This window comes from Macaca nemestrina, chromosome 11 (genome assembly GCF_043159975.1).
Source record: "Macaca nemestrina isolate mMacNem1 chromosome 11, mMacNem.hap1, whole genome shotgun sequence".
Taxonomy (NCBI): domain Eukaryota; kingdom Metazoa; phylum Chordata; class Mammalia; order Primates; family Cercopithecidae; genus Macaca; species Macaca nemestrina.
Window position 1 is genome coordinate 13,216,587 of NC_092135.1, and position 22,869 is coordinate 13,239,455.

At 41.8% G+C, this 22,869-nt stretch overlaps 2 protein-coding genes across 5 annotated transcripts in view; one reads left to right on the top strand and one right to left on the bottom strand.

Moving 5' to 3' along the window:
• Positions 1 to 5,783, top strand: part of LOC105492505 (coiled-coil domain containing 93) — a 94,332-nt gene extending 88,549 nt beyond the window's left edge. For all 4 annotated transcript variants that reach the window (XM_011759700.2, XM_011759701.2, XM_011759699.2 and 1 more), the window contains one exon: positions 955 to 5,783. In XM_011759700.2, the coding sequence (XP_011758002.2) occupies positions 955 to 1,008 (54 nt within the window). In that variant the 3' untranslated portion in view covers positions 1,009 to 5,783. The remainder of the gene's footprint in view (positions 1 to 954) is intronic.
• A 6,474-nt stretch (positions 5,784 to 12,257) lies between these two features.
• LOC105492507 (5-hydroxytryptamine receptor 5B) overlaps positions 12,258 to 22,869 on the bottom strand; it is a 41,133-nt gene continuing 30,521 nt past the window's right edge. The window contains exon 3 of the mRNA XM_011759704.2: positions 12,258 to 12,593. Within this exon, the coding sequence (XP_011758006.2) occupies positions 12,258 to 12,593 (336 nt within the window). The remainder of the gene's footprint in view (positions 12,594 to 22,869) is intronic.

Below are 22,869 nucleotides of genomic sequence, written 5' to 3' on the forward strand. Positions count from 1 at the left end.
AACATGAAATGATGCAGAGGTGACTTATGCCACTGGATGTCAGATTCTACAGGCAGAGGTTGGGGCAGTGACCTCCCTCAATGATAACCTGTAGCACACGCCATTGATTTCATACAGCTTGGTTTTAAGGAAGGGCGGGTTATCTTTTTTTTTTTTTTTTTTTTTTTTGAGACGAAGTCTCCCTCTGGCGTCCAGGCTGGAGCGCGGTGGCACGATCTTGGCTCACTGCAAGCTCCGCCTCCCGGGTTCACGCCATTCTCCTGCCTCAGCCTCCAGAGTAGTTGGGACTACAGGCACCCGCCACCACGCCCGGCTAATTTTTTGTATTTTTAGTAGAGACGGGGTTTCACCGTGTTAGCCAGGATGGTCTCGATCTCCTGACCTCGTGATCCACCCGCCTTGGCCTCCCAAAGTGCTGGGATTACAGGCGTGAGCCACCGCGCCCGGCCCCGTTATCTCTTGATGAATATCTTTTATCCTATTTTCTGAGTTTCTTAAAGACAAGAATATTCTTAACCTTCACTGTTGTTAGAACTCTACGTGTTTTGCCTGCTGTGTAAACTAGGGCTCCCTTTTCTCTCTTTTTACGCTGCTGTCTCCAAAGCCTTTCCCCACTCACTCACCATAGTATGCCAAGACTGGCAGATAAGTGTGCTTTCTGCTTCCATCCTCTTGATGTTTCATAGACTTCATGAAGTCTTTAGGAATGACAGTGCCTATCCTCTCATCCTGTTTTCAGTCTGACAGCCCAGAAATGGAGCAGCATTATAGTTATTTTGGTGTTGATGTCATAGGTCATCAGGAAGCTTCACCATGCTGGCGGCAGCATGCCAAGAGACTGGGTTGGCCAGGAGATGTCTCCCATAGGGATATGGGAAGGGCACTGAGACCATCTTGGCCTCACATGGGCGCTAATGTAGTCACCACTCTCTCTATACTCTGCTTCTCCTCCAGGAGGGCCGCAAGAATGAGATGCTGCTGTCCAAGGTGAAAGCGAAGGCCTCCTGAACATCCCCAGCCATGGTTGTATGTCATTGATTTTACTTTTAAGCACCGTGTATCAACTACAAGATCATGAAATGGTTCTGAAAGCGACAGTAGAGAGATGCAGGTGTAATGGTTTCAACAACCTGGATGTTTTCTTTCTCCTCTTTGCTTCCATTCATCTCTGTTGGCTGCTGTTGATGGAATCAGACCGTAAACATGTGGCTTGGATAACACCCGTCATCCTGTGAAGAATGTCGGCAGTACTTTTCTCTGTTGATCAACTTTTATGTCTCCAGTAACATTGCACTTACAAAGGTACCTGTATTTGTGTGGACTCTGAATAAAGAAGAATTCATTTGTTTAGCAAGTATTAATTGAGCACCCACTGAGAAATAAGCACTGAGGAAGATTCAGAGACATGTAAAACAGAGTTCCTACTGCACAGGCACCCAGCAGGTGGCCCAGGGAGGCAGATACACAGCACACTTGACCACAGAACTGGACCATCTGAGATGTTTTTCAGCAAACAGAAGGCATGTAGCTGAAATGATCAGCCCATGTAGTGTTGGTCACTTGGGCCTTTCACCTGCCATGGTACCTTTTGTTCCCAGCTCCTCCAGGTGCCAACCAGCAGGCTTGGTGACAGCAACTGGAATGAAAATTCAGTATCATTTTCATTTTTATACGTTACTCAGGTTTATTTCTCAGAAAATTGAAAACAGACCTTGTGCTGAGGACACTTCAATAAAAATTACACCTTCCCCTGCCCCAATGTTCATTTGAGTCACAGCATGCAGAGGGGCTGTGCATCCCCCTCATTGAAGGCACATTCGATGAGGCTACACTGTGCAGATGGGTCATGATCTGAGCCAGGAGAGAGAGAGAGACACTGTTCCCTGCACTCAAGGCAAGTAGGGTGTCAGGAGGAAGAGCAGTGCGGTTTGCAGAGATCCAGGGAAACTTCCTGGAGGAGGCAGCATTTGGGCCCAATCTAAAGGGAGAATTGGATGTTGACAGGCAGGAAGATTGTTTTAAATGAAAATACGCTATGATTAAAAACCCAAGAGGATGCAGAGGAGTGCAAGGCATGCGTATTGGGAAAGGAGGGGATAAACTGGTCTCTTCAGGAGGCTTCAGAGACCCATCTAGGAAGTAGGGCTGAGACTAGACTTTGGAGGGCCTTGGAAGGGCAGCTGATGGTTGACTTTAATCCTTGGAAATAAACAGTGCAGATCAGACACGGAGCTCCTGCTGCCCTGGTCCTCAGGAGTCTGGTAACTCAGTCATGTTCAGTAGGTTTGTGCTCCATTCTGCATAAATCTTGCAAACATACTAGGTGGCAGGTTTGGACAGTAAGCTTGACACAAAAGCTTAAACATGTCAAGCAACTGGAGCATTCAGCAGCCACAGAAATGTGTTCATTTTTAGTTCCCTAATGGATGTGATTAAGCAGGGCCGACATGTACAGATTCAAAAACACACACACGTGCTGGATTAAAAACAGCCACTGGTTTCAGTGCCAGGGCCAGCAAGGCCTGCCTGAGCCAGGGGGAAGCAGCAGCTTGCAAATAGAAACTGCCACGTGAGGGCGCTTCTTGGGCCATGTGCAGCTCCGCCTCAGCTGGGCCCTGAGCCGCGGTCATGTGGGGGTTTTGAAGGGCTGGGTGAAGTTGAAGCAGTAATTGCAAAAGAACAGGTGGCACTTTGAGGGCAGGGGAAGGAGACAGAATTTTGACTGCGTTTGAAATTATTTCAGTCAGGGAAACATCTGCGTTATCTTGTTAAGCAGCTTGTAGGCCCACCCCTGGCTAACTGAACTTTGTGAGCAGTTGGGGCAGTTATTCGAATATTTGTCCACAGATGGTAGGGAGGCAGATGACATTTTGGGGTTACTGGAGTCCACCTCTGTGCTCATGGGGAAAGTACGGCATGATTAATCCAAAGCAGCCAGTAATTCTTTTTGAAAGTGCAGGCATTTATTTTGAGCTGTGTTTCACAGGAGTTTCATTTGGTTTGGTTTTGGTATAGAGAGGTGTCCATAGATCTCTATTCCCTTTTTTTTTATCCACAGGGCCTACTACGGATGAATCAGTTTCTGTTGCCTGAATACACTTTGAATTAGGCTATAGAAGCCAGTTTGAGCTCAGATTTCACACTTGCTGCAGGCAACCCTCAGTGTGGACAGTGTCTTCTGAGTAATTAGGATATGACTTTATAGTGAAGCCATACAGGCTAAGGAGATGCCCCAAGGCCCCTGATCATTTCAGAAACCACCTGGAGAGCCAGCAGGGGTCTTCCCAGGGCTATGGCTCTCTGTATGCCTAGACATAGTGTGGCATTATGCTCTAAGCCCACAGGCTTCTCCAGAGTTAAAAGGAAGCAAGAACATCCTTAAGTTACTTTTGTAAAATGTGCGCTTCAGGAGGAACCAGGTTTCCCCAGGAGGGACAGGCGCCCTGCTCAGTCAGCACAGGGAGTTGCTAGCGGGCAGGCTGCACAGTGCTGTGGAGTCTCCGCCAGCCTCTGGGTTGGGGGCTCCTTCCCACTACGTGCTTCTTAAGGAGTGCCTGGGACTGCTCTGCTTAAGCCGCAATCAGAGCTGTTGTGAGCAGGACAAGATTGGGTGATCGCAAGGTGCGTGGGGAGATGCTATTTTGATATCTTTGACCTGTGCTCTGTCTCTACTGGATGACTGGGGTTAGCTAACACCACTGGAGGGAGATGCAGAGTGTTAAACAGTCGTCAGAGTCACGCTGAGGGGTTTTTTAACAGAGGACAAATTCCCAGTTTGTCAAGCGTATCTCTGTTAGAGTCTGAAGTTCATCGTTTTAATGGTTCTAGCTCGTAGCCCTTACATATTTTCAGGATAGCTGGGTCCTGCCAGTGTCCGCTGAGTCTGTCAGCACAACCAGAAGGCCCGGGCATGGGAAGCATTCTCTGACAACACCGAGCCCTTGGGACCTCCTGAAACCTTGAGCAGAGGCTGGAGAAGCCTTCAGACCGTCCTTTCACTACCTCACCAAGTGTCATGCCTGGGACCTCAGACATCAGGGTTGTGATGTCGATGTCAGGCCCAAGTCACGTCTCTAGTGACCGAAGCAGACCTGCCTGAAAGGGTACTCTGAACAGTGAGCCCTGGCCATAACCTGTGCCCTCATATTTCTGCTGCCTCAGATGGTCTTGTTCGCCCACTCTGTAGGTGACTGATGATTACCCTAAAGGGGAGGTAGGCATCTAACAGTAGCACAGTTACTTTGAGCCTGACCCCTTGCTCTGAAGTGCAGATGCTGAGTTGACACATGCACTGAGGAAGAACACTTTAAGGAAGCACTTTATGATTTACTCATGGCTGGTGTTGGCCTCAAGGTAAAAGAACATCTTAATGCAGAACAGTACAACAAAGTGCCCCATAGGATGGGTGCCATCGTCTGTCCCCGTGGTTGGGATTCCCAAGGAAAGTGCCTTGTTCCGTGCATCTTCAGAATCCCCCACGCCCTCTCTTGATCCTTTTCATGAAGTCCAGGGCATTCCTTCTATGACAGGCTGAAGATGCATTGTAAAAGGTAGTGCTATAGTAGTATTCCCACTTCTCACAATAAATGTGCAAAACTCCTGGAGGATTTGGTGCCCGATCTACAGCATACTTGACAACACGGGGAATACCGTGGATGCTCCACACCAGCCTTACATCCGTCCCCCAAATGTGCCGAACTCATGCCTGCCCAGGGCCACCGGGCCTGGCCCTGGGCAACAAAAGGAAGGGCCTGTCTTACTACAGTCTCCCCAGCATCTAGCTCAGGGTAGATGACTGACTGGGAAGTTCCGGTTGGATAAAATGGCTTTTCCACATGGCAACTTTGCATCTCTATTAGCAAAATTTAGATTGAACCTCTCCTCTACTTGATGCTTAGTTTGAGGACAGGTAAACAGTTTTCACAACTTTAGAGGGTCTTAGAGTGTGTTATACAGTAACCTTGAAGTTTGAGATGAAACAAGGTGTCAGAGCTTTTGAATCTTTCAAAGGAATTGCCTTTTACAGATTTTTTTTTTTTTTAATTCCCCAAGAAGGGAAAAAGAGAGGGAAGAACTACAGTAATGTTAGAGATAAGGTATGTTTCGGCTCAAAATGTGTCATGAATCTAAAGGTAACTTGATGGGTAGAAAGGTCTCAGCCATGTGAACCAGGAAGTGGGAGCACAGTGCAAGGCTGTGGGTGGCAGCACTAGATACAGTGGTGGCAGGAGTGTGACACGTAGGCACTCCATGGGGGACAGCCAGACAGTGTCTGTCAGAAGTGCAAATGCATCAGCTTTTTGAACTAAGAATTGTACCTGTGTACAAGGGTTTTTGTTGAAACACTGTAATAACAAAAAGTTGGAGAGTGCCACCAGTATAGGGGAATGCTTAAATACATTATGACCAGCTTAAACAATGGAATAGTTTGCAGAAACTTAAAACAGTGGATCCTGTGTGTGTGTACTACCATAGAATGGTCCCCAAGATGCATGATTAAGTGGGGGAAAAAAGAAGCCCATGGTATCTTAATGTTTGGAATGGAGAAAAATGTGTAGATGTATGTGTGTGCGTATGTTTTCACACAGACATATACACATGTATATCATATGTCTGCCTGCATACGCCTAGGATTTCTCTGGGAGGATACCCAGCAATCCAGCAGCCTGATTGCCTCTGGGAAGAGGGGTGGGAATGACTTTTCAATGTACACCTTTTGTACCTTTTGAATTTTGTACCATGTACATGTATTATCTATTAAAAAAATAGTTTTTAATTTTTAATTTGGTTTACTTTTCTTAAAATAATAGAACCAAAATGGAAGAAAATTCTGATTCACTAAATCTGCTTTCTTAAAGATAAAGCCTTTGATTCAAAAGTAGTGAGACTCTTTCTTGGGTCTTGAGGCAGTGGGCCATGCAAAGGGGGGTGTCCTTTTCCGGTAGAACAGAATGGGGCAGCGAAGCAGGGGCTGGCTCTCCTCACACTCTGGGAGCATGTTGGGTCAGCAGAGGGAGGGATGGGGACGGGGAAATGGATGGTGACATGACTAATCCCTGGGACAGATGGGCTGCTGCAGGGTTCCCTCCATCTCACAAACATCACAGTGCAACCCTGGTCCTCTGACTTTTGGAGCACAAAAGATAGGCATACCTCTGAGTCATGATTCCAGGGGGGCTGTTAACATCCTCCCGAAGCCGTGCCCGTCTTGTGTGGAAACCTGCTGTGGGTGATCCTTCTCCACCCCTGCCTTCTTTTAAAAACCAACACAACTCTGGTTTTGTCCAGCTCCGAGGTGGCTGTGTGTCAGCCCCAGGAGAGGAACATGACAGCCGTTCCAGTCGGGAATCTTACTTCTGTTGGCCAACTGCTGGTTTGCAGATGGTTTGCGGATGGTTTGCGGATGGATGTCTAAGCCAGTTATGGCCAGTTTAGGGGAGACTGCTGAACTTCTTGGAAAGATTTTACCCATCTTGAGACCATGAAAAGAGACATCCCAACGCACTGAGGTTGGCAGAGGGAAAAGGTGGAAAGAGCCTGGCTCTCCGAACGCATGACAAGCCTCTCAGCCACGCTGCGGCCCACCTGCTTCCATATTCTTGTTCCATGAGAAAAATGAACCTCTGTTAGCTTGTGCATTCGACCAACAAATACTTGAGTTTCTTCTATGTGTCAGGCCCTGAGAATATAGCAGTAAAAAAAGCAGACAAAAGAACCTGCCTTCTTGGAGCTACCCTCCAGCGGAAAAAACATACGAACCAGATAACTATGTAAATATTAGCATGTGGTGCTGCAATGTGCTGATTAAAGCAAGGAAGAGTATCAGGAGTGTCTGGCTTGGTGGCGGTTGCAATTTTATATTGAGAAGTGAAGGAAGGCCTCACTCACTGACTAGTGAGGGAATGAGTACATAGATACCTGTGTAAAGAACATTCCAGGCACAGGGGATAGCAAGTGTAAAGGCCCTCAGGTAGGAGCATACCTAGCAGGTGAGTTTGAGGAACATGAAGGGGAACTGTGTGGGGAGCCACTGGAGGGTTTTGGAGAAGGAAATCAATGCGATCTGGGTTCATTTTTTTGTTTGTTCTGAGATGGTGTTTCGCTCTCGTTGCCCAGGCTGGAGTGCAATGGCACAATCTTGGCTCACCACAACCTCCACCTCCTGGTTCAAGCAATTCTCCTGCCTCAGCCTCCCGAGTAGCTGGGATTACAGGCATGTGCCACCACACCTGGCTACTTTTATATTTTTAGTAGAGATGGGGTTTCTCCACATTGGTCAGGCTGGTCTCAAACTCCTGACCTCAGCTGATCCATCCGCCTCAGCCTCCCAAAGTGCTGGGATTATAGGCGTGAGCCACCGTGCCCAACCAATCTCTTCATTTTAATAGGCATCCCTACACTGAGTGCGGTGGCTCATGCCTGTAATCCCAGTACTTTGGGAGGCCGAGAAGGGGAGATCGCTTGAGCCCAGGAGTTCAAGACTAGCCTGGGCAATATGGCAAAACCCCATCTTTACTAAAAATACAAAAAATTAGCCAGGCGTGGTGGAGCACAACTGTAGTCCAAGCTACTCAGGAGGCAGAGGTGGGAGGATGGGTTGAGCCTGGGAAGTCAAGGCTGCAGAGAGGCATGATCACGCCACTACACTCCGGCCTGGGCGACAGAGTAAGACTGTCAAAAAAAAAAAAAAAAAAAGGATCCCTCTGGAGGCTGTGTTGACTATGGGGAGGGCAGGGCATACAGGGCATACTCCAGATTTAAATATAACTAAAATGAAAGTTTTATGAGATAATACTTCCCCTTTTAATACAACACTCTGATTTTTTTTTCCTGTTTTGAAAATGCTGAGCATTGAAGTGCTGCTTTCCATCATCCCGTCGTAGCAGATGCCTTTTTATGGCAGGTGAAATGTACTTCCCCTTGACTTTGGGCTTTTGTTTGTCCTATGGGTTGTTAGCTGACTTGATACAAGTTTTGAAAGTATGCTTGCACAGATGGGTTTACCTTCTTGCCCTTCTCTCTTGAGAAGTACCCTGTTGGCCCAAGGACAGGATGAAGGACAAATAGAGCAGGCCTAGACACAACCTGCAGCTTGAAACCAAGCCCAGAAGAGCCCTGCCTTAGATCAGTGAAATCCCAGCCAACTCAGGCATATAAGCAAGAAATAAAGATTTGCTGTGTACCACCGAGACTTCATAGTAATTGCACACGACTATTGAGAATGCAGCTGATTGAGCAAACCCCAAACTGGTTTTATGATAGGTTGTGACCTGGAGTTGAAAAGATACCTCTCCACACCACTCAGGTGAGGGGCCAGAAGAGCAGCCTTCTGGGAATGGGACCTACATGTGGAATAGACGCTCACAGAGCACAGCCATTGTAAGAATCCAAGTTCGCTCAGACAAGGCCAGGCACGGTAGCTCATGCCTATAATCCCAGCACTTTGAGAAGCCAAAGTGTGAGGACTGCTTGAGGCCAGGAGTTCAAGACCAGCCTGGGCAACATAGGAAGATCCTGTTTCTACACCAAAAAAGTTAAAAAAAAAAAAAATCCCTCAGATATGCTTGAAGAAACATGGAGGCCATATTCAAAGGGAGAAAAGTAGCATACTTCATGTGTTATAGATGACCAAATTAATAAAGCTCTTCCATTAGCCACATCCATCCTACAGACCTGGAACTTTGTGCAATTAAATTGTGACACCTTAGTGATAACTTAGAAAATAAATCCACACATGGCCGGGCGCAGTGGCTCAAACCTGTAATCTCAGCACTTTGGGAGGGCGAGGAGGGCGGATCATGAGGTCAGGAGATCAGGACCATCCTGGCGAACACGGTGTAAACGCTGCCTCTACTAAAAACAAAAAAAAATTAGCCGGGCATGGAGGCGGGTGCCTGTAGTCCCAGCTACTGGGGAGGCTGAGGCAGGAGAATGGCGTGAACCCAGGAGGCGGAGCTTGCAGTGAGCCCAGATCGCGCCACTGCACTGCAGCCTGGGCGACAGAGCGAGACTCTGTTTCAAAAAAATAAATAAATAAATAAAGGAAAGAAAGAAAGAAAATAAATCCACACAGGGGAGAGATGAATTCCTCTAACAGCCTCCCAACTCCATCTTAGTTATGTTCTATAGGCAAAGGGGATGGAGGGAGAACAGAGACATTACACTTACCAAGGATGTTCCTAGAATGTTAATTGGAAATCAGATGTGTTTTTGTCACTAGAATTCCATTTCATATACTCTGAATTAAAAGGAATCATAAGTCAATCATAAGTCATCATAAGTCAATTTATGATGATTGCATAAAGTCAATCATCAACTAATCCGTTTCAGGAATTCAACATTTTATAATTATTGTGAGCAGTTGAAGAAGGCTTACTAACTGAAGAAAAGTTTGAAGTCTAAAATGTCCAGCAGAAGTTGCCACCAAATTGGCAAGCAAATAGTTTTCTGTTAAGGAAATCTAAACATAAATGTGATTCCTTCTGCCCGGGATGCTTCCATAATGAGAGTACGTTAAGTCAAAGCCCCTGCCAAATAAACAATAAACGCACACTATCCAATAGCAAGAGTAAACCAAAAAATTCTACAGGTGCCTACCCAACCACACCCAGACTCTCCTTGAAACCTTATTCCTGGAATCCAACTAGAATAATGCAAGAGGATTCACTATATCAGGTGTAGTCTGCAAAGGCTCATGTGGATCTCATGCTGCAAAATGCAAGCCACAGTTGAAACATGGAGTCTAGTCAGGTTTCTGTTAGGTTCCTTTCATCTTTCTCATGTTTGGAAATAGGCAGACTTGAGTCCAAATACCTGTCTGCTATGTATTCACTCTGTGACCATGGGCAAGCTACTCACCCTTTTAGAATATAGTTAGTGAGGACTATATTTACCTTATAGAGTGAATGGAGGAGTGAGTGATCATTTGTATTTAAAACCAAGTACAACAGCTATGCATGATGGGTGCTCAATAAACAGTACTTTTAAAATTTATTCCCGAATGTGCATTTTATGAAGGGAGAGATGGGGAGATTATTAATACCCCCTATTATCCTTCAGTCAATGAGGGAAGATTCTCAGTAGACCCAAGATTGAGCTCTGACTCTTAAAAGACAACAATGATGGATGACTGAGTGTATCATTTGGTAACTACATACCTGTTCCACCTCCTCCAGGTTGTCAGTCACCTGCTTATTAATTTCTTCCCTGCCTTAATTCACGAGATATGAGGTGGCTTGTAGGAAACAAGCAGAACAACAGTAAACTATAAACTGAACATAAAACACTAGGATAGGGAAATCTAAAATTGGAATTATAGACTGGCTGGAAACATTATACACAAATAAGTAGGCTACTGGGTTTTATATAAATTCCAGAGTTAAGCCAACAATTTGGTTCTGTGCTTCTTCCTCATCAAAATGAAAATGGAAACACGGTCAATTAATAATCCTCATTGTCATGAAAAGAAAACATGACTTCACAAAGAATGTAATAGGATGATTAACTGCATCCTTATATGAAATGCACTGATGAGTTTTATAAGAATATTTCCTGTATCTTCCAATGAAAAAGAACAGAATTCCAAAACACAACTCCAAGAAGGCTGTCCAGGGTACCACACTAATTACCTTCCTGATGCCCAGTCTCTAGCAACAATGGAATGGTTGGACCATGTATTCTTCCCAGACTCTTCAGAATTCCCTCATTTAACAGGGTTGGTACCTATGAGAACTGGAACTGTATATGGCTTGAGGTTATACTGGTGCACGATCCACAATTGCAAAAATACAAATTGTTGAGAAAACAAGTGTTTGTAACTCATTTTACAACACAACTGATCTGACTCAAATGACCTGCACTAATATGAGGCTATTTCTAGTCCTTTTCTCACAATGTATATATTCATACATCTTACTGCAGAAATACTCAATTATTGATTACATGCTGCTGTCCTAGACCCAGTCAGGAGTGTTTTCTAATGTATGGACTATACCATAAATGTTTATATACTATATATGCCTTTCTAAAACCCAAAAAAATAATTCTGGATTCTGAAACACATCTGGTCCCAAAGACTTTGGAAAAGGAACTATGGACCTGTATTCTCTAATAAACCTTAAAATACTGGTACGATTTAGCGTAAGGGTGAAGAATATCTGTATAACTCAGATATGAAATGAACCACTGGTGGAGCAGATCCTTTGTACAAATTAAAAAGCCTAATCAATAGGCAGCTATTCTGCCTCCAAAATGAGGTAAACTGGGACCAAGATGATGTAGTCCATGCCTTGGATTCCTATACATCTGGGCCACATTTAACATTTTCTGGAAGGCCATGAGTCACTATGGCAGTTTTGGGTGGGGGTGAGGGGTTGTTGGTTTTGAATCCTACAATAGGCATCATTTTTCCTATCTCGGTGTCATATGCAGGTATGTGTCCACCATAAGAATGATTCTGAGTCTAGAAATGAATTACCTGGCAAGCTTTAAAAAACACTGTTGCCTGGGGTTTCACCTCCCAGAAATACCAATTTAGTTGGCCTAAAGAGCAACCTGAATATCCAGAAGTATCTCTCACTGATGATAAGAAAGTCATCTAGACAACTGAAGAGATGGATTACCAGACCTCTTCTTTGAGAGCCTGATGCAGTAGGTATGGTTTGCACTGAACATCTTTTTTTTAAAGCAAAACTTCAGGGATCCTCATCTTCTCACAAATTGGCATACACTATCCTGTTGGGGAAGCGTAAGAGCCTGGGGAAGATAAGCTAAGTAAGGTGAATAAAAGAGGTAGAGAGGGCTCTTCCACAAAGGAGAAAGTCTTCTGAGTGGGCCACCAAACACACCACTGGGGCCATGTGCTGAGAATAGCCCTCTGAGGAATATACTATTGACAAAAGAAAAGCAAATCAGCTTCAACTCTTGCGTTAATTTTAAATAATCAACAGTAGCTGCCTAGAGTGCTGTCCTGGAAAGGATTCTGAGACCAGGTTCCTGCTCAGTGGGGAGCCAAGCCATGACCAATTGGCAATGTCTGCCATGCACATGGGAAGAAGGCATAGTTACAACATCTGCCAGACCTATGCTGTCTTTCTTGAGAGCCTTGGCGCTGCTGCTTCTACAGTCCAAGTCCAATGGTATAACTCTCAAGACAGCATTAGCACTCAGCTGTGGAGGGAAGGATCTCAGATCACTGATGAAAAAGTCCAAGTTTCCTTCCTCCTTACAATCTACCCACGTCTCTCTAATCCCTGTGTTCATCTCTGCTTAGTAAAGAGGCTCTTGAAGGCATTGTTGTAGTTCCTGTTAAAAGCTGTGTAAATCAGGGGGTTGAAGAAAGAATTGGAGTAGCCAAGCCACAGAAATATGCTTTTCCAAATGGAGGGCAGGCTGCAGGCACAGAGTGGACTGATGAGCTCCGCCAGGAAGAAGGGGATCCAGCACAGCACAAACACGCCAATCAGAATTCCCACCATCATGGTTGCTCGCTTCTCCTTCTGCTCCCGCCAGGAGTCTCCGCTCGCCTGGAAGGCCACCGTTGCTCTGCAATGTGCGGTGAACACCATTTCGGCCTCATCGGGTGCTTCCTTTACCTTGCAACAAAGAAAATCCCAGCACTTTGGGAGGCCGAGACGGGCGGATCACGAGGTCAGGAGATCGAGACCATCCTGGCTAACACGGTGAAACCCCCTCTCTACTAAAAAATACAAAAAACTAGCCGGGCGAGGTGGCGGGCGCCTGTAGTCCCAGCTACTCGGGAGGCTGAGGCAGGAGAATGGCGTGAACCCGGGAGGCGGAGCTTGCAGTGAGCTGAGATCCGGCCACTGCACTCCAGCCTGGGCGACAGAGCGAGACTCCGTCTCAAAAAAAAAAAAAAAGAAAAGAAAAGAAAAAAAAAGAAAATAATGGAATTAAAAAATAAAACAGAAAAACAAGGAAGAAGCTGAACAAACCAGAAAGACAACTACTCCTCTTAGACTTGTCAGAGAAGTGAGATCACAGGGCTAAATGCTGCTCCAAAAATGGTCAGGTGAATATAGAGCATCACCACTCACCAGAGCAAAAACCCACAACCAGAAACTTCTGCAGGAACCAGTGCTGGGGTAAGAAAACGTAAGCTCTAAACTGACAAATTGCCGGAGGCTCAGTGTGGAAAAAATCTGACAGTTAAAAAATCCAGGAAGACTTAGTCATGGAGTGGGGTAGAGGGTAGAGGTGTACATTTTTATGTTTTATTGTTTCCAGGGTCTCTATCAAGTCCTCACAGTAAATACTGGAGAAAAATCACCTTGTGCTTTTGGCAAGGGGAAGGGAAAGGAATCCATTTTGAAATATGCCAAACTATTCTGTTCTTTTTTTTTTTTTTTTTTTTTTTTTTTTTTTTTTTTTTTTAGAGGCGGAGTCTTCACTCTGTCCCCCAGGCTGGAGTGCAGTGGCACCATCTTGGCTCACTGCAAGCTCCGCCTCCCGGGTTCGCGCCATTCTCCTGCCTCAGCCTCCCGAGTAGCTGGGACTACAGGCGCCCGCCACCGCGCCCGGCTAATATTTTGTATTTTAGTAGAGACGGGGTTTCACCGTGTTAGCCAGGATGGTCTCCATCTCCTGACCTCGTGATCCGCTCGCCTCAGCCTCCCAAAGTGCAGGGATTACAGGCGTGAGCCACCGCGCCCGGCCAACCATTCTGTTCTTACTAGGGCCTATCCTCATGAGATTAACTTACCAGAGCCTAACCTGAGGGCTTTTATCAGAGCCCAGTCTACCTGGAGGAAGGGAAATACCCACCTCCAGTCCCCTGTAGCCATCCTGCCCCACCTAAGGGGGAAGTAGGACTGAGAAGCACTAGTGAAGTTTACAGTCCAGGCACACAGGCTAAAAAACAACTGAGACCTAATCACAGGACTACAGAACACTTCCCCTTCTCCCATACCTCACCACCATATTAACTAAAGGTCCATCTACCACAGTTCCTTTTACCCAGTGCATCATGTCTACCTTTCAACAAAAAAATTACAAAGCACACTAAAAGGCAAACAACACAGTTTGAAAAGACTGAACAAGCATGAAACCAGTCATAGATGGCTATGATGTGAGAATTATCAGACAAGGAATTTTTTTAAAACTATGATTAATAACAGCTTTAAAATAAAAAGAAGACAACATGCAAGAAAGATGAGTAATGTAAAGCAAAGAAATTGAAATTCTAAAAAAAGAATTTTTTAAATGTTAGATATCAAAACACCAACAGAAATGAAGTTTCCCTTTCATAGGTTCATTAGTAGACTGGGCACAGATGAGGAAGGAATCTCTGAACTTCAGGATATGACATTAGAAACTTTTGAAAACAAAACACAAATAGAAAAAAAAGATGTATAAAAATAGAATAGTCCAGAGTGGTGAGACAACTACAAAAGTTGTAAATACACTTAATGAGAATACCAGAAGGAGAACAAAAGGAATATAAGCAGTATTTGAAGCAATGATGACTGAGAATGTCCCCTAGTTAATATCAGACACCAAGCCACAGACCCAAGGAGGTTAAAGAAGAATAAATACCAGATATAAAATACAGACACCTAGGCATGTCATATTTAAACTTGAGAAAAGCAAAATTAAAGACAAAAATCTTGGAAGAAGCCAAAGGGAAAACCTATAGATAGCAAAGATATCCATTACATCCAGCTTCTCTTCAGAAACCATACAAGCAAGAAGAGTGTGAAGTAAAATGTTTAAAGCATTGAGAGAAAAAAAATCCACCAACCTAGAATTCTATATCTTGGAAAATTATCCTTTAAAAATGAAGGAGAAAAAAAAAAAAATTTATCAGACAAAAATCGAGGGAATTTGTTGCCAGTAGACCTGCCTTGGAAGAAGTGTTAAAGGAAGTTCTTCAGAAAAGGAAAATTATATATCAGAAACTCAGATTTGTGTAAAGAAAGGAAGAGCATCAGATAATTAATAAGTAAAGATAGAATAAAAACTTTTATTTTTCTTATTTGATCTAACAAGTTCAAAAAATAATAGCAACAATGTATTTGAAGATATATATATACATACACACACAAACACACTTATGTAAGCTATATGTAAGTGAAATGAATGATAGCAAGATACAAGAAATGGGAGTGAGGGATTAGAATTATTGTGTTATTGTGAGGTATGTGTTCTACCCATGAAATAATATAGTGTTATTTGAAAATGGACCTGGATTAGTTGTAAATGTGTATTGCAAACTCAAGGGTCAACCACTAAAAAAAAAGTGAAGAAGTGTAACTAATATGCTAAAAAAGGAGAGAGAAATGAAATAATATTCTCAATTAAAACTATAAAGGGCAGAGCTGTACACAGTGGCACAGACCTATAATCCCAGCTACTCAGGAGGCTGAGGCAGGAGGATTGCTTCAGGCTCAAGAGTTTGAGAACAGCCTGGGCAACATAACAAAATAAACAAACAAACAAGAAACCTACAAGGGGCAGAAAAAGAGTGCAAGAGAAAAACAGGAACAAAGAAAAAAGACAACAAATAGGAAACAGTAACAAAAATGGTAAATATTTATTTATGTCAGTAATCACCCCAAACATCATTGGTCTAAAGGCACCAACTAAAAGAGATTGTCACAGTGGATCATAAAACAAGATAACTATACGTTGTCTACAAGAAACCCACTTTAAACATAAAGACACATATAGATTAAATGTAAAGGGATGGAAAAAGATACACCATGCTAACACTAATCAAAAGAAAGAGGGAGTAGCTAATTTCATTTCAGGCAGAGCAAACTTCAAAGCAAAGAAAGTTATCAGAGACAGAGGGGAACATTACACAATGATAAAGTCAGTACTCCAAGAAGACATAACAATTTTTAATGTGTATGTGCTTAAAAACAGAACCAAAATATATGAGGCAAAAACTGATAGAACTGCAAGAAGGAACAGATGACTTCATTATTAGAGTTGGAGGCTTCAACACTTCTGTATGATAAATGGACAAAGAGAGCAGGTAGAAAATCATTAAAGACATAGTTGAACTCAACAACACCATCAGTCACGTAATATAATTGACATCTATAGACTACACAGCCTACAACAGTAGATTATACATTCCTCTCAAGCTCACCTAGAACATTCACCAAGGCAGACCACATTTGGCCATAAAACACACTTTAACAAATTTCAAAGAAGAGAAAGCATACAAAGTCTGGCTTTTTTTCTTTCTTTCTTTCACAAAAAGAATAGAAAATCCTCAAATACTTGGAAACTTAAAAATCACTTTGAAATAGCACATGGGTCAAAGAAAAAAATTGATGAAAATTTTAAAATATTTTCAAGTAAATGAAAATGAAAACAAACATCAAAATTTGTGTGATGCTGCAAAATAGTACTTAGATGAAAATTTATAACACTTTATATATTTATATATATATTAGAACAAACATCTAAAATCATTAATCTAAGCTTTCACCTGAGGAAACTGATGAAAAAAAGGGCAAATTAAATCCAAAATAAGCAGAAGAAAAATAAAAATTAGAGCAGAAATCAACGTGTGAAAACAGGAAATCCATAGAGAAGACCAATGAAACCAAAAGCAGGTTCTTTGAATAAATAAATAAAATTAATAAACTCTAGCCAGGCTAAGAAAAAATCTACCAAATTATAATACCAGAAATGAAAGAGGAGATAACACTATAGATCCCATGGACATTAAATGGACAAAGGAGGCTGGGCATGGTGGCTCAAGCCTGTAATCCCAACACTTTGGGAGTCCAAGGCAGGTGGATCACAAGGTCAGGAGTTCGAGACCAGTCTGGCCAACATGGTGAAGCCCCATCTCTACTAAAAATACAAAAATTAGCTGGCTGTGGTGGCGTGTGCCTGTAATCCCAGCTACTCAGGAGGCTGAGACAGGAGAATCATTTGAACCCAGGAGGTAGAGGTGGCAGTGAGCTGAGATCATGCCACTGCACTCCAGCCTGGGTGACAGAGCAAGACTCCATCTCAGGATTAAAAAAAAAAAAAAAAAAAAAAAAAGACAATGGATTGCTGTGAACAACTCTATGCTCACAAATTTGATAACGTAGATTAAATGGACCAATCCCTTCAAAGACACAAGCTTGAGAGACATAAGCCGCCAAAACTCACACAAGAAGAAATAGAAAATCTGAATAGGCCCATAGCTACTAAATATAGTGAATTAATAATTAATAACCTTTCAAAACAGAGAACACCAAGCCCAGATTGATTCACTGGAAAACTCCATTAAACATTTTAAGGAAGAAATTATACCAATTCTCAACAATCTCTTTCAGGAAATACAAACTGAAGGGAATACTTTCTAACACATTCTGTGGGGCAACATTATACAAATACCCAAATCAGCCAAGGACAGTAAAACTACAGATCAGTATCTCATGAACATGGATACAAAAATTCTCAACAAATATTACCAAATTAATCCAACAATGTACAAAAAGAAAATTATACACCACAATCAAGTGGAATTTATCCTAGGTATGCAATTCTTGTTCAACATTCAAAAATCAATTAATATAACTGGCACATCAATAGGCTAAAAAAGAAAAAAATGTATAATAGTAAAAGATACAAAAACAACATTTTTACAAAATCCAACACCTACTCATGATTTAAAAAAAAAAAAAAAAAAAAAACTCTTAAGTAGGAATAGAGGTAGGGGGACTTCATCAACTTGATACAGAATATCTACCAAAAAATCTACAGCTGCCATCACACTTAATGATGAGAAACTCAAAGCTTCTCCCTGAGGTCAGGGATAGGCAGGGATGTCCCTCCTCACCACTGCTTTTCAGGATCATATTCAAAAGTCCTAACTAATGCAATAAGACAAGAAAAGGAAATAAAAAGTGTACAGATTGGGAAGGAAGAAATAAAACTGCCTTTTTCTCACAGATCACATGATTATCTATGTAGAAAATCTGAAAGAATCAACCAAAAAAAAAACACCCTTGGAACTATTATAATAAGTGATTATAGCAGGATTGCCGGATACAGAGTTAATACAAAAATAAAATTGAACATTTTCTTGTATACTAACAATGCACAAGTAAAAATGATGCCATTTACATTAGCATCTGAAAAATGAAATAGGCATAAGTCTAACAAAATATGTAGAAGATCTTTATAGCAGCATGATTTATAATCCTTTGGGTATATACCCAGTAATGGGATGGCTGGGTCATATGGTACATCTAGTTCTAGATCCTTGAGGAATCGCCATACTGTTTTCCATAATGGTTGAACTAGTTTACAATCCCACCAACAGTGTAAAAGTGTTCCTATTTCTCCACATCCTCTCCAGCACCTGTTGTTTCCTGACTTTTTAATGATCGCCATTCTAACTGGTGTGAGATGGTATCTCATTGTGGTTTTGATTTGCATTTCTCTGATGGCCAGTGATGATGAGCATTTTTTCATGTGTCTGTTGGCTGTATGAATGTCTTCTTTTGAGAAATGTCTGTTCATATCCTTTGTCCACTTTTTGATGGGGTTGTTTGTTTTTTTTCTTGTAAATTTGTTTGAGTTCTTTGTAGGTTCTGGATACTAGCCCTTTGTCAGATGAGTAGATTGCAAAAATTTTCTCCCATTCTGTAGGTTGCCTGTTCACTCTGATGGTAGTTTCTTTTGCTGTGCAGAAGCTCTTTAGTTTAATGAGATCCCATTTGTCAATTTTGGCTTTTGCTGCCGTTGCTTTTGGTGTTTTAGACATGAAGTCTTTGCCCATGCCTATGTCCTGAATGGTACTACCTAGGTTTTCCTCTAGGGTTTTTATGGTATTAGGTCTAACATTTAAGTCTCTAATCCATCCTGAATTAATTTTTGCATAAGGAGTAAGGAAAGGATCCAGTTTCAGCTTTCTACTTATGGCTAGCCAATTTTCCCAGCACCATTTATTAAATAGGGAATCCTTTCCCCATTTCTTGTTTCTCTCAGGTTTGTCAAAGATCAGATGGCTGTAGATGTGTGGTATTATTTCTGAGGACTCTGTTCTGTTCCATTGGTCTATATCTCTGTTTTGGTACCAGTGCCATGCTGTTTTGGTGACTGTAGCCTTGTAGTATAGTTTGAAGTCAGGTAGCGTGATGCCTCCAGCTTTGTTCTTTTGACTTAGGATTGTCTTGGCAATGCAGGCTCTTTTTTGGTTCCATATGAACCTTAAAGCAGTTTTTTCCAATTCTGTGAAGAAACTCATTGGTAGCTTGATGGGGATGGCATTGAATCTATAAATAACCTTGGGCAGTATGGCCATTTTCACAATATTGATTCTTCCTATCCATGAGCATGGTATGTTCTTCCATTTGTTTGTGTCCTCTTTTATTTCACTGAGCAGTGGTTTGTAGTTCTCCTTGAAGAGGTCCTTAACATCCCTTGTCAGTTGGATTCCTAGGTATTTTATTCTCTTTTGAGCAATTGTGAATGGAAGTTCATTCATGATTTGGCTCTCTGCTTGTCTGTTACTGGTGTATAAGAATGCTTGTGATTTTTGCACATTAATTTTGTATCCTGAGACTTTGCTGAAGTTGCTTATCAGCTTAAGGAGATTTTGGGCTGAGACAATGGGATTTTCTAAATATACAATCATGTCATCTGCAAAGAGGGACAATTTGACTTCTTCTTTTCCTAACTGAATACCCTTGATTTCTTTCTCTTGCCTGATTGCCCTAGCCAGAACTTCCAACACTATGTTGAATAGGAGTGGTGAGAGAGGGCATCCCTGTCTTGTGCCAGTTTCCAAGGGAATTTTTTCAGTTTTTGCCCATTCAGTATGATATTGGCTGTGGGTTTGTCATAAATAGCTCTTATGATTTTGAGGTACTTTCCATCAATACCGAATTTATTGAGCGTTTTTAGCATGAAGGCTGTTGAATTTTGTCAAAAGCCTTTTCTGCATCTATTGAGATAATCATGTGGTTCTTGTCTTTGGTTCTGTTTATATGCTGGATTATGTTTATTGATTTGCGAATGTTGAACCAGCCTTGCATCCCAGGGATGAAGCCCACTTGATCATGGTGGATAAGCTTTTTGATGTGCTGCTGAATCTGGTTTGCCAGTATTTTATTGAGGATTTTTGCATCGATGTTCATCAGGGATATTGGTCTAAAATTCTCTTTTTTTGTTGTGTCTCTGCCAGGCTTTGGTATCAGGATGATGTTGGCCTGATAAAATGAGTTAGGGAGGATTCCCTCTTTTTCTATTGATTGGAATAGTTTCAGAAGGAATGGTACCAGCTCCTCCTTGTACCTCTGGTAGAATTCAGCTGTGAATCCGTCTGGTCCTGGACTTTTTTTGGTTGGTAGGCTATTAATTATTGCCTCAATTTCAGAGCCTGCTATTTGTCTATTCAGGGATTCAACTTCTTCCTGGTTTAGTCTTGGAAGAGTGTAAGTGTCCAGGAAATTATCCATTTCTTCTAGATTTTCTAGTTTATTTGCGTAGAGGTGTTTATAGTATTCTCTGATGGTCGTTTGTATTTCTGTGGGGTTGGTGGTGATATCCCCTTTATCATTTTTTATTGCGTCTATTTGATTCTTCTCTCTTTTCAAGAAAATGTGGCACATATACACCATGGAATATTATGCAGCCATAAAAAAGGATGAGTTTGTGTCCTTTGTAGGGACATGGATGCAGCTGGAAACCATCATTCTTAGCAAACTATCACAAGAACAGAAAACCAAACACCGCATGTTCTCACTCATAGGTGGGAACTGAACAATGAGATCACTTGGACTCGGGAAGGGGAACATCACACACCGGGGCCTATGATGGGGGGGGGGTAGGGGGGAGGGATTGCATTGGGAGTTATACCTGATGTAAATGACGAGTTGATGGGTGCTGACGAGTTGATGGGTACAGCACAGCAACATGGCACAAGTATACATATGTAACAAACCTGCACGTTATGCACATGTACCCTAGAACTTAAAGTATAATAATAATAAAAAATAAATTTAAAAAAAAGAAAAAAAATATGTAGAAGATCTGTATGAAGAAAACTGTAAGACTCTAATGAAATAAATCAAAGAACCACATAAACTGAGATATTCTTGTTCATGGATGGGAAGACTCAATCATGTCAAGATGTGAATTCTTTCCAATTTGATTCAATGCAGTTCTGATCAAAACTTCAGGAAGTTATTTTGTGGATATTGACAAACTAATTCTAAAGTTTATGTGCAGAAGCAAAAGACCTAGAATAGCCAACACAATATTGAAGGAAAAGAATTTTGGAGGATTAATACTACTTGACTTGAGGACATACTATAAAGCTTCAGCAAGTAAGACAGTGGCATTGGTGAAAAAATAGTGACAATAGATCAATAGAACAGAAATGAGAGCCCAGAAATAGACCCACATAAATACAGTCAACTGACCTTTGATGAAGGAGGAAAGGCAATAAACAATAGAGAAAAGATCGTCTGCTCAACAAATAGTGCTTTAACAACTAGATATTCATAGGAAAAGAAAAATTAATCTAGAACTAGACGTTACACCCTTCACAAAAATTAACTGCAAATGGATCATAGGCTAAATGTAAAATGTGAATCTATGAAACTCCTAAAAGATAGCATAGGAAAAAAAAATTAGATGACCTTGGGTTTGGTGATGACTTCTCAGATGCAATACTAAAGGCGCAATCCAGTAAAGAAAGAATTGACATGCTAGACTTCATCAAAAACAACAACAAAAATCCGCTCTGTAAAAGACACTGACAAGAGGATTGAAAGATAAGCCGCAGTCTAGGAGAAAATATTTGCAAAAGACTTATCAGATAAAATACTGTTATCCAAAATACACAAAGAACTCTTAAAATTCAATGAGTATGAACAACCCATTTAAAAAATGGGCCAGAAACCTTAATAGACACCTCAAAGAAGATATACAGATGGAATAAAAACATTTGAAAAGGTGTTCCACAGCATATGTCATCAGGGAAACAGCAAACTAAAACAGTGAGATACCACTACACACCTACTAGAATAGTCAAAATCCAGAATGCTGACGGCACCAAACACTGGTGAGGATGTGGAGCAACAGGAACCCTCATTTATTGCTGGTGGGAATGGAAAATGGTACAGCCACCTTGGAAGACTCTTTTGTGACTTCTTACAAAACTCAGCATACTCTTACCATACAATGCAGCAATCATGATCCTTGGTATTGACCCAAAGGAATTGAAAACAATATCCACACAAAAACCTGCACACAGATGTTTATGGCAGTGCAGCTTTTTTTGTAATTGCCAAAACATATGGAAGCAACCAAGATGCCCTTCAGTAAGTGGATGGATAAACTGTGGTACATCCAGACAGTGAAATATTATTCAGTGTCAAACAGAAAAGAGCTATCAAGCCATGGGAAGGCAATGAGAAAACTACATATTACTCAGTAAAAAGAAAAGCAAATCTGAAAAGGGTACATACTGTATTATTCCAATTATATGGCATTCTGGAAAAGGCAAAACAACTGAGACAATAAAGAGTCAGTGGTTGCTAGAGGTTGGGATGAGTAAGCAAAGCATAAAGGATTTTTAGGGCAGAAAAACTACTCTGTAGGATACTACAGTGGTGGATACATATCGTTATACATTTGTCCAAACCTACAGAATGTGAACACAAAGAGTGAACACTCATGTAAACTATGGACTTTTCATGATAATTATTGTCACTGTCAATGTGGGTTTGTCAATTTTAACAAATGCGCTGCTATGGTGTGGGATGTTGATGGTGGGGGAGGTTGTATGTGTGTGGAGGTGGGGAGTATATGGCAACTCTCTTTTTACTTTCCATTCAATTTTGCTGGGAACCTAAAACTTCTATAAAAAATTAACTTTATTAATTT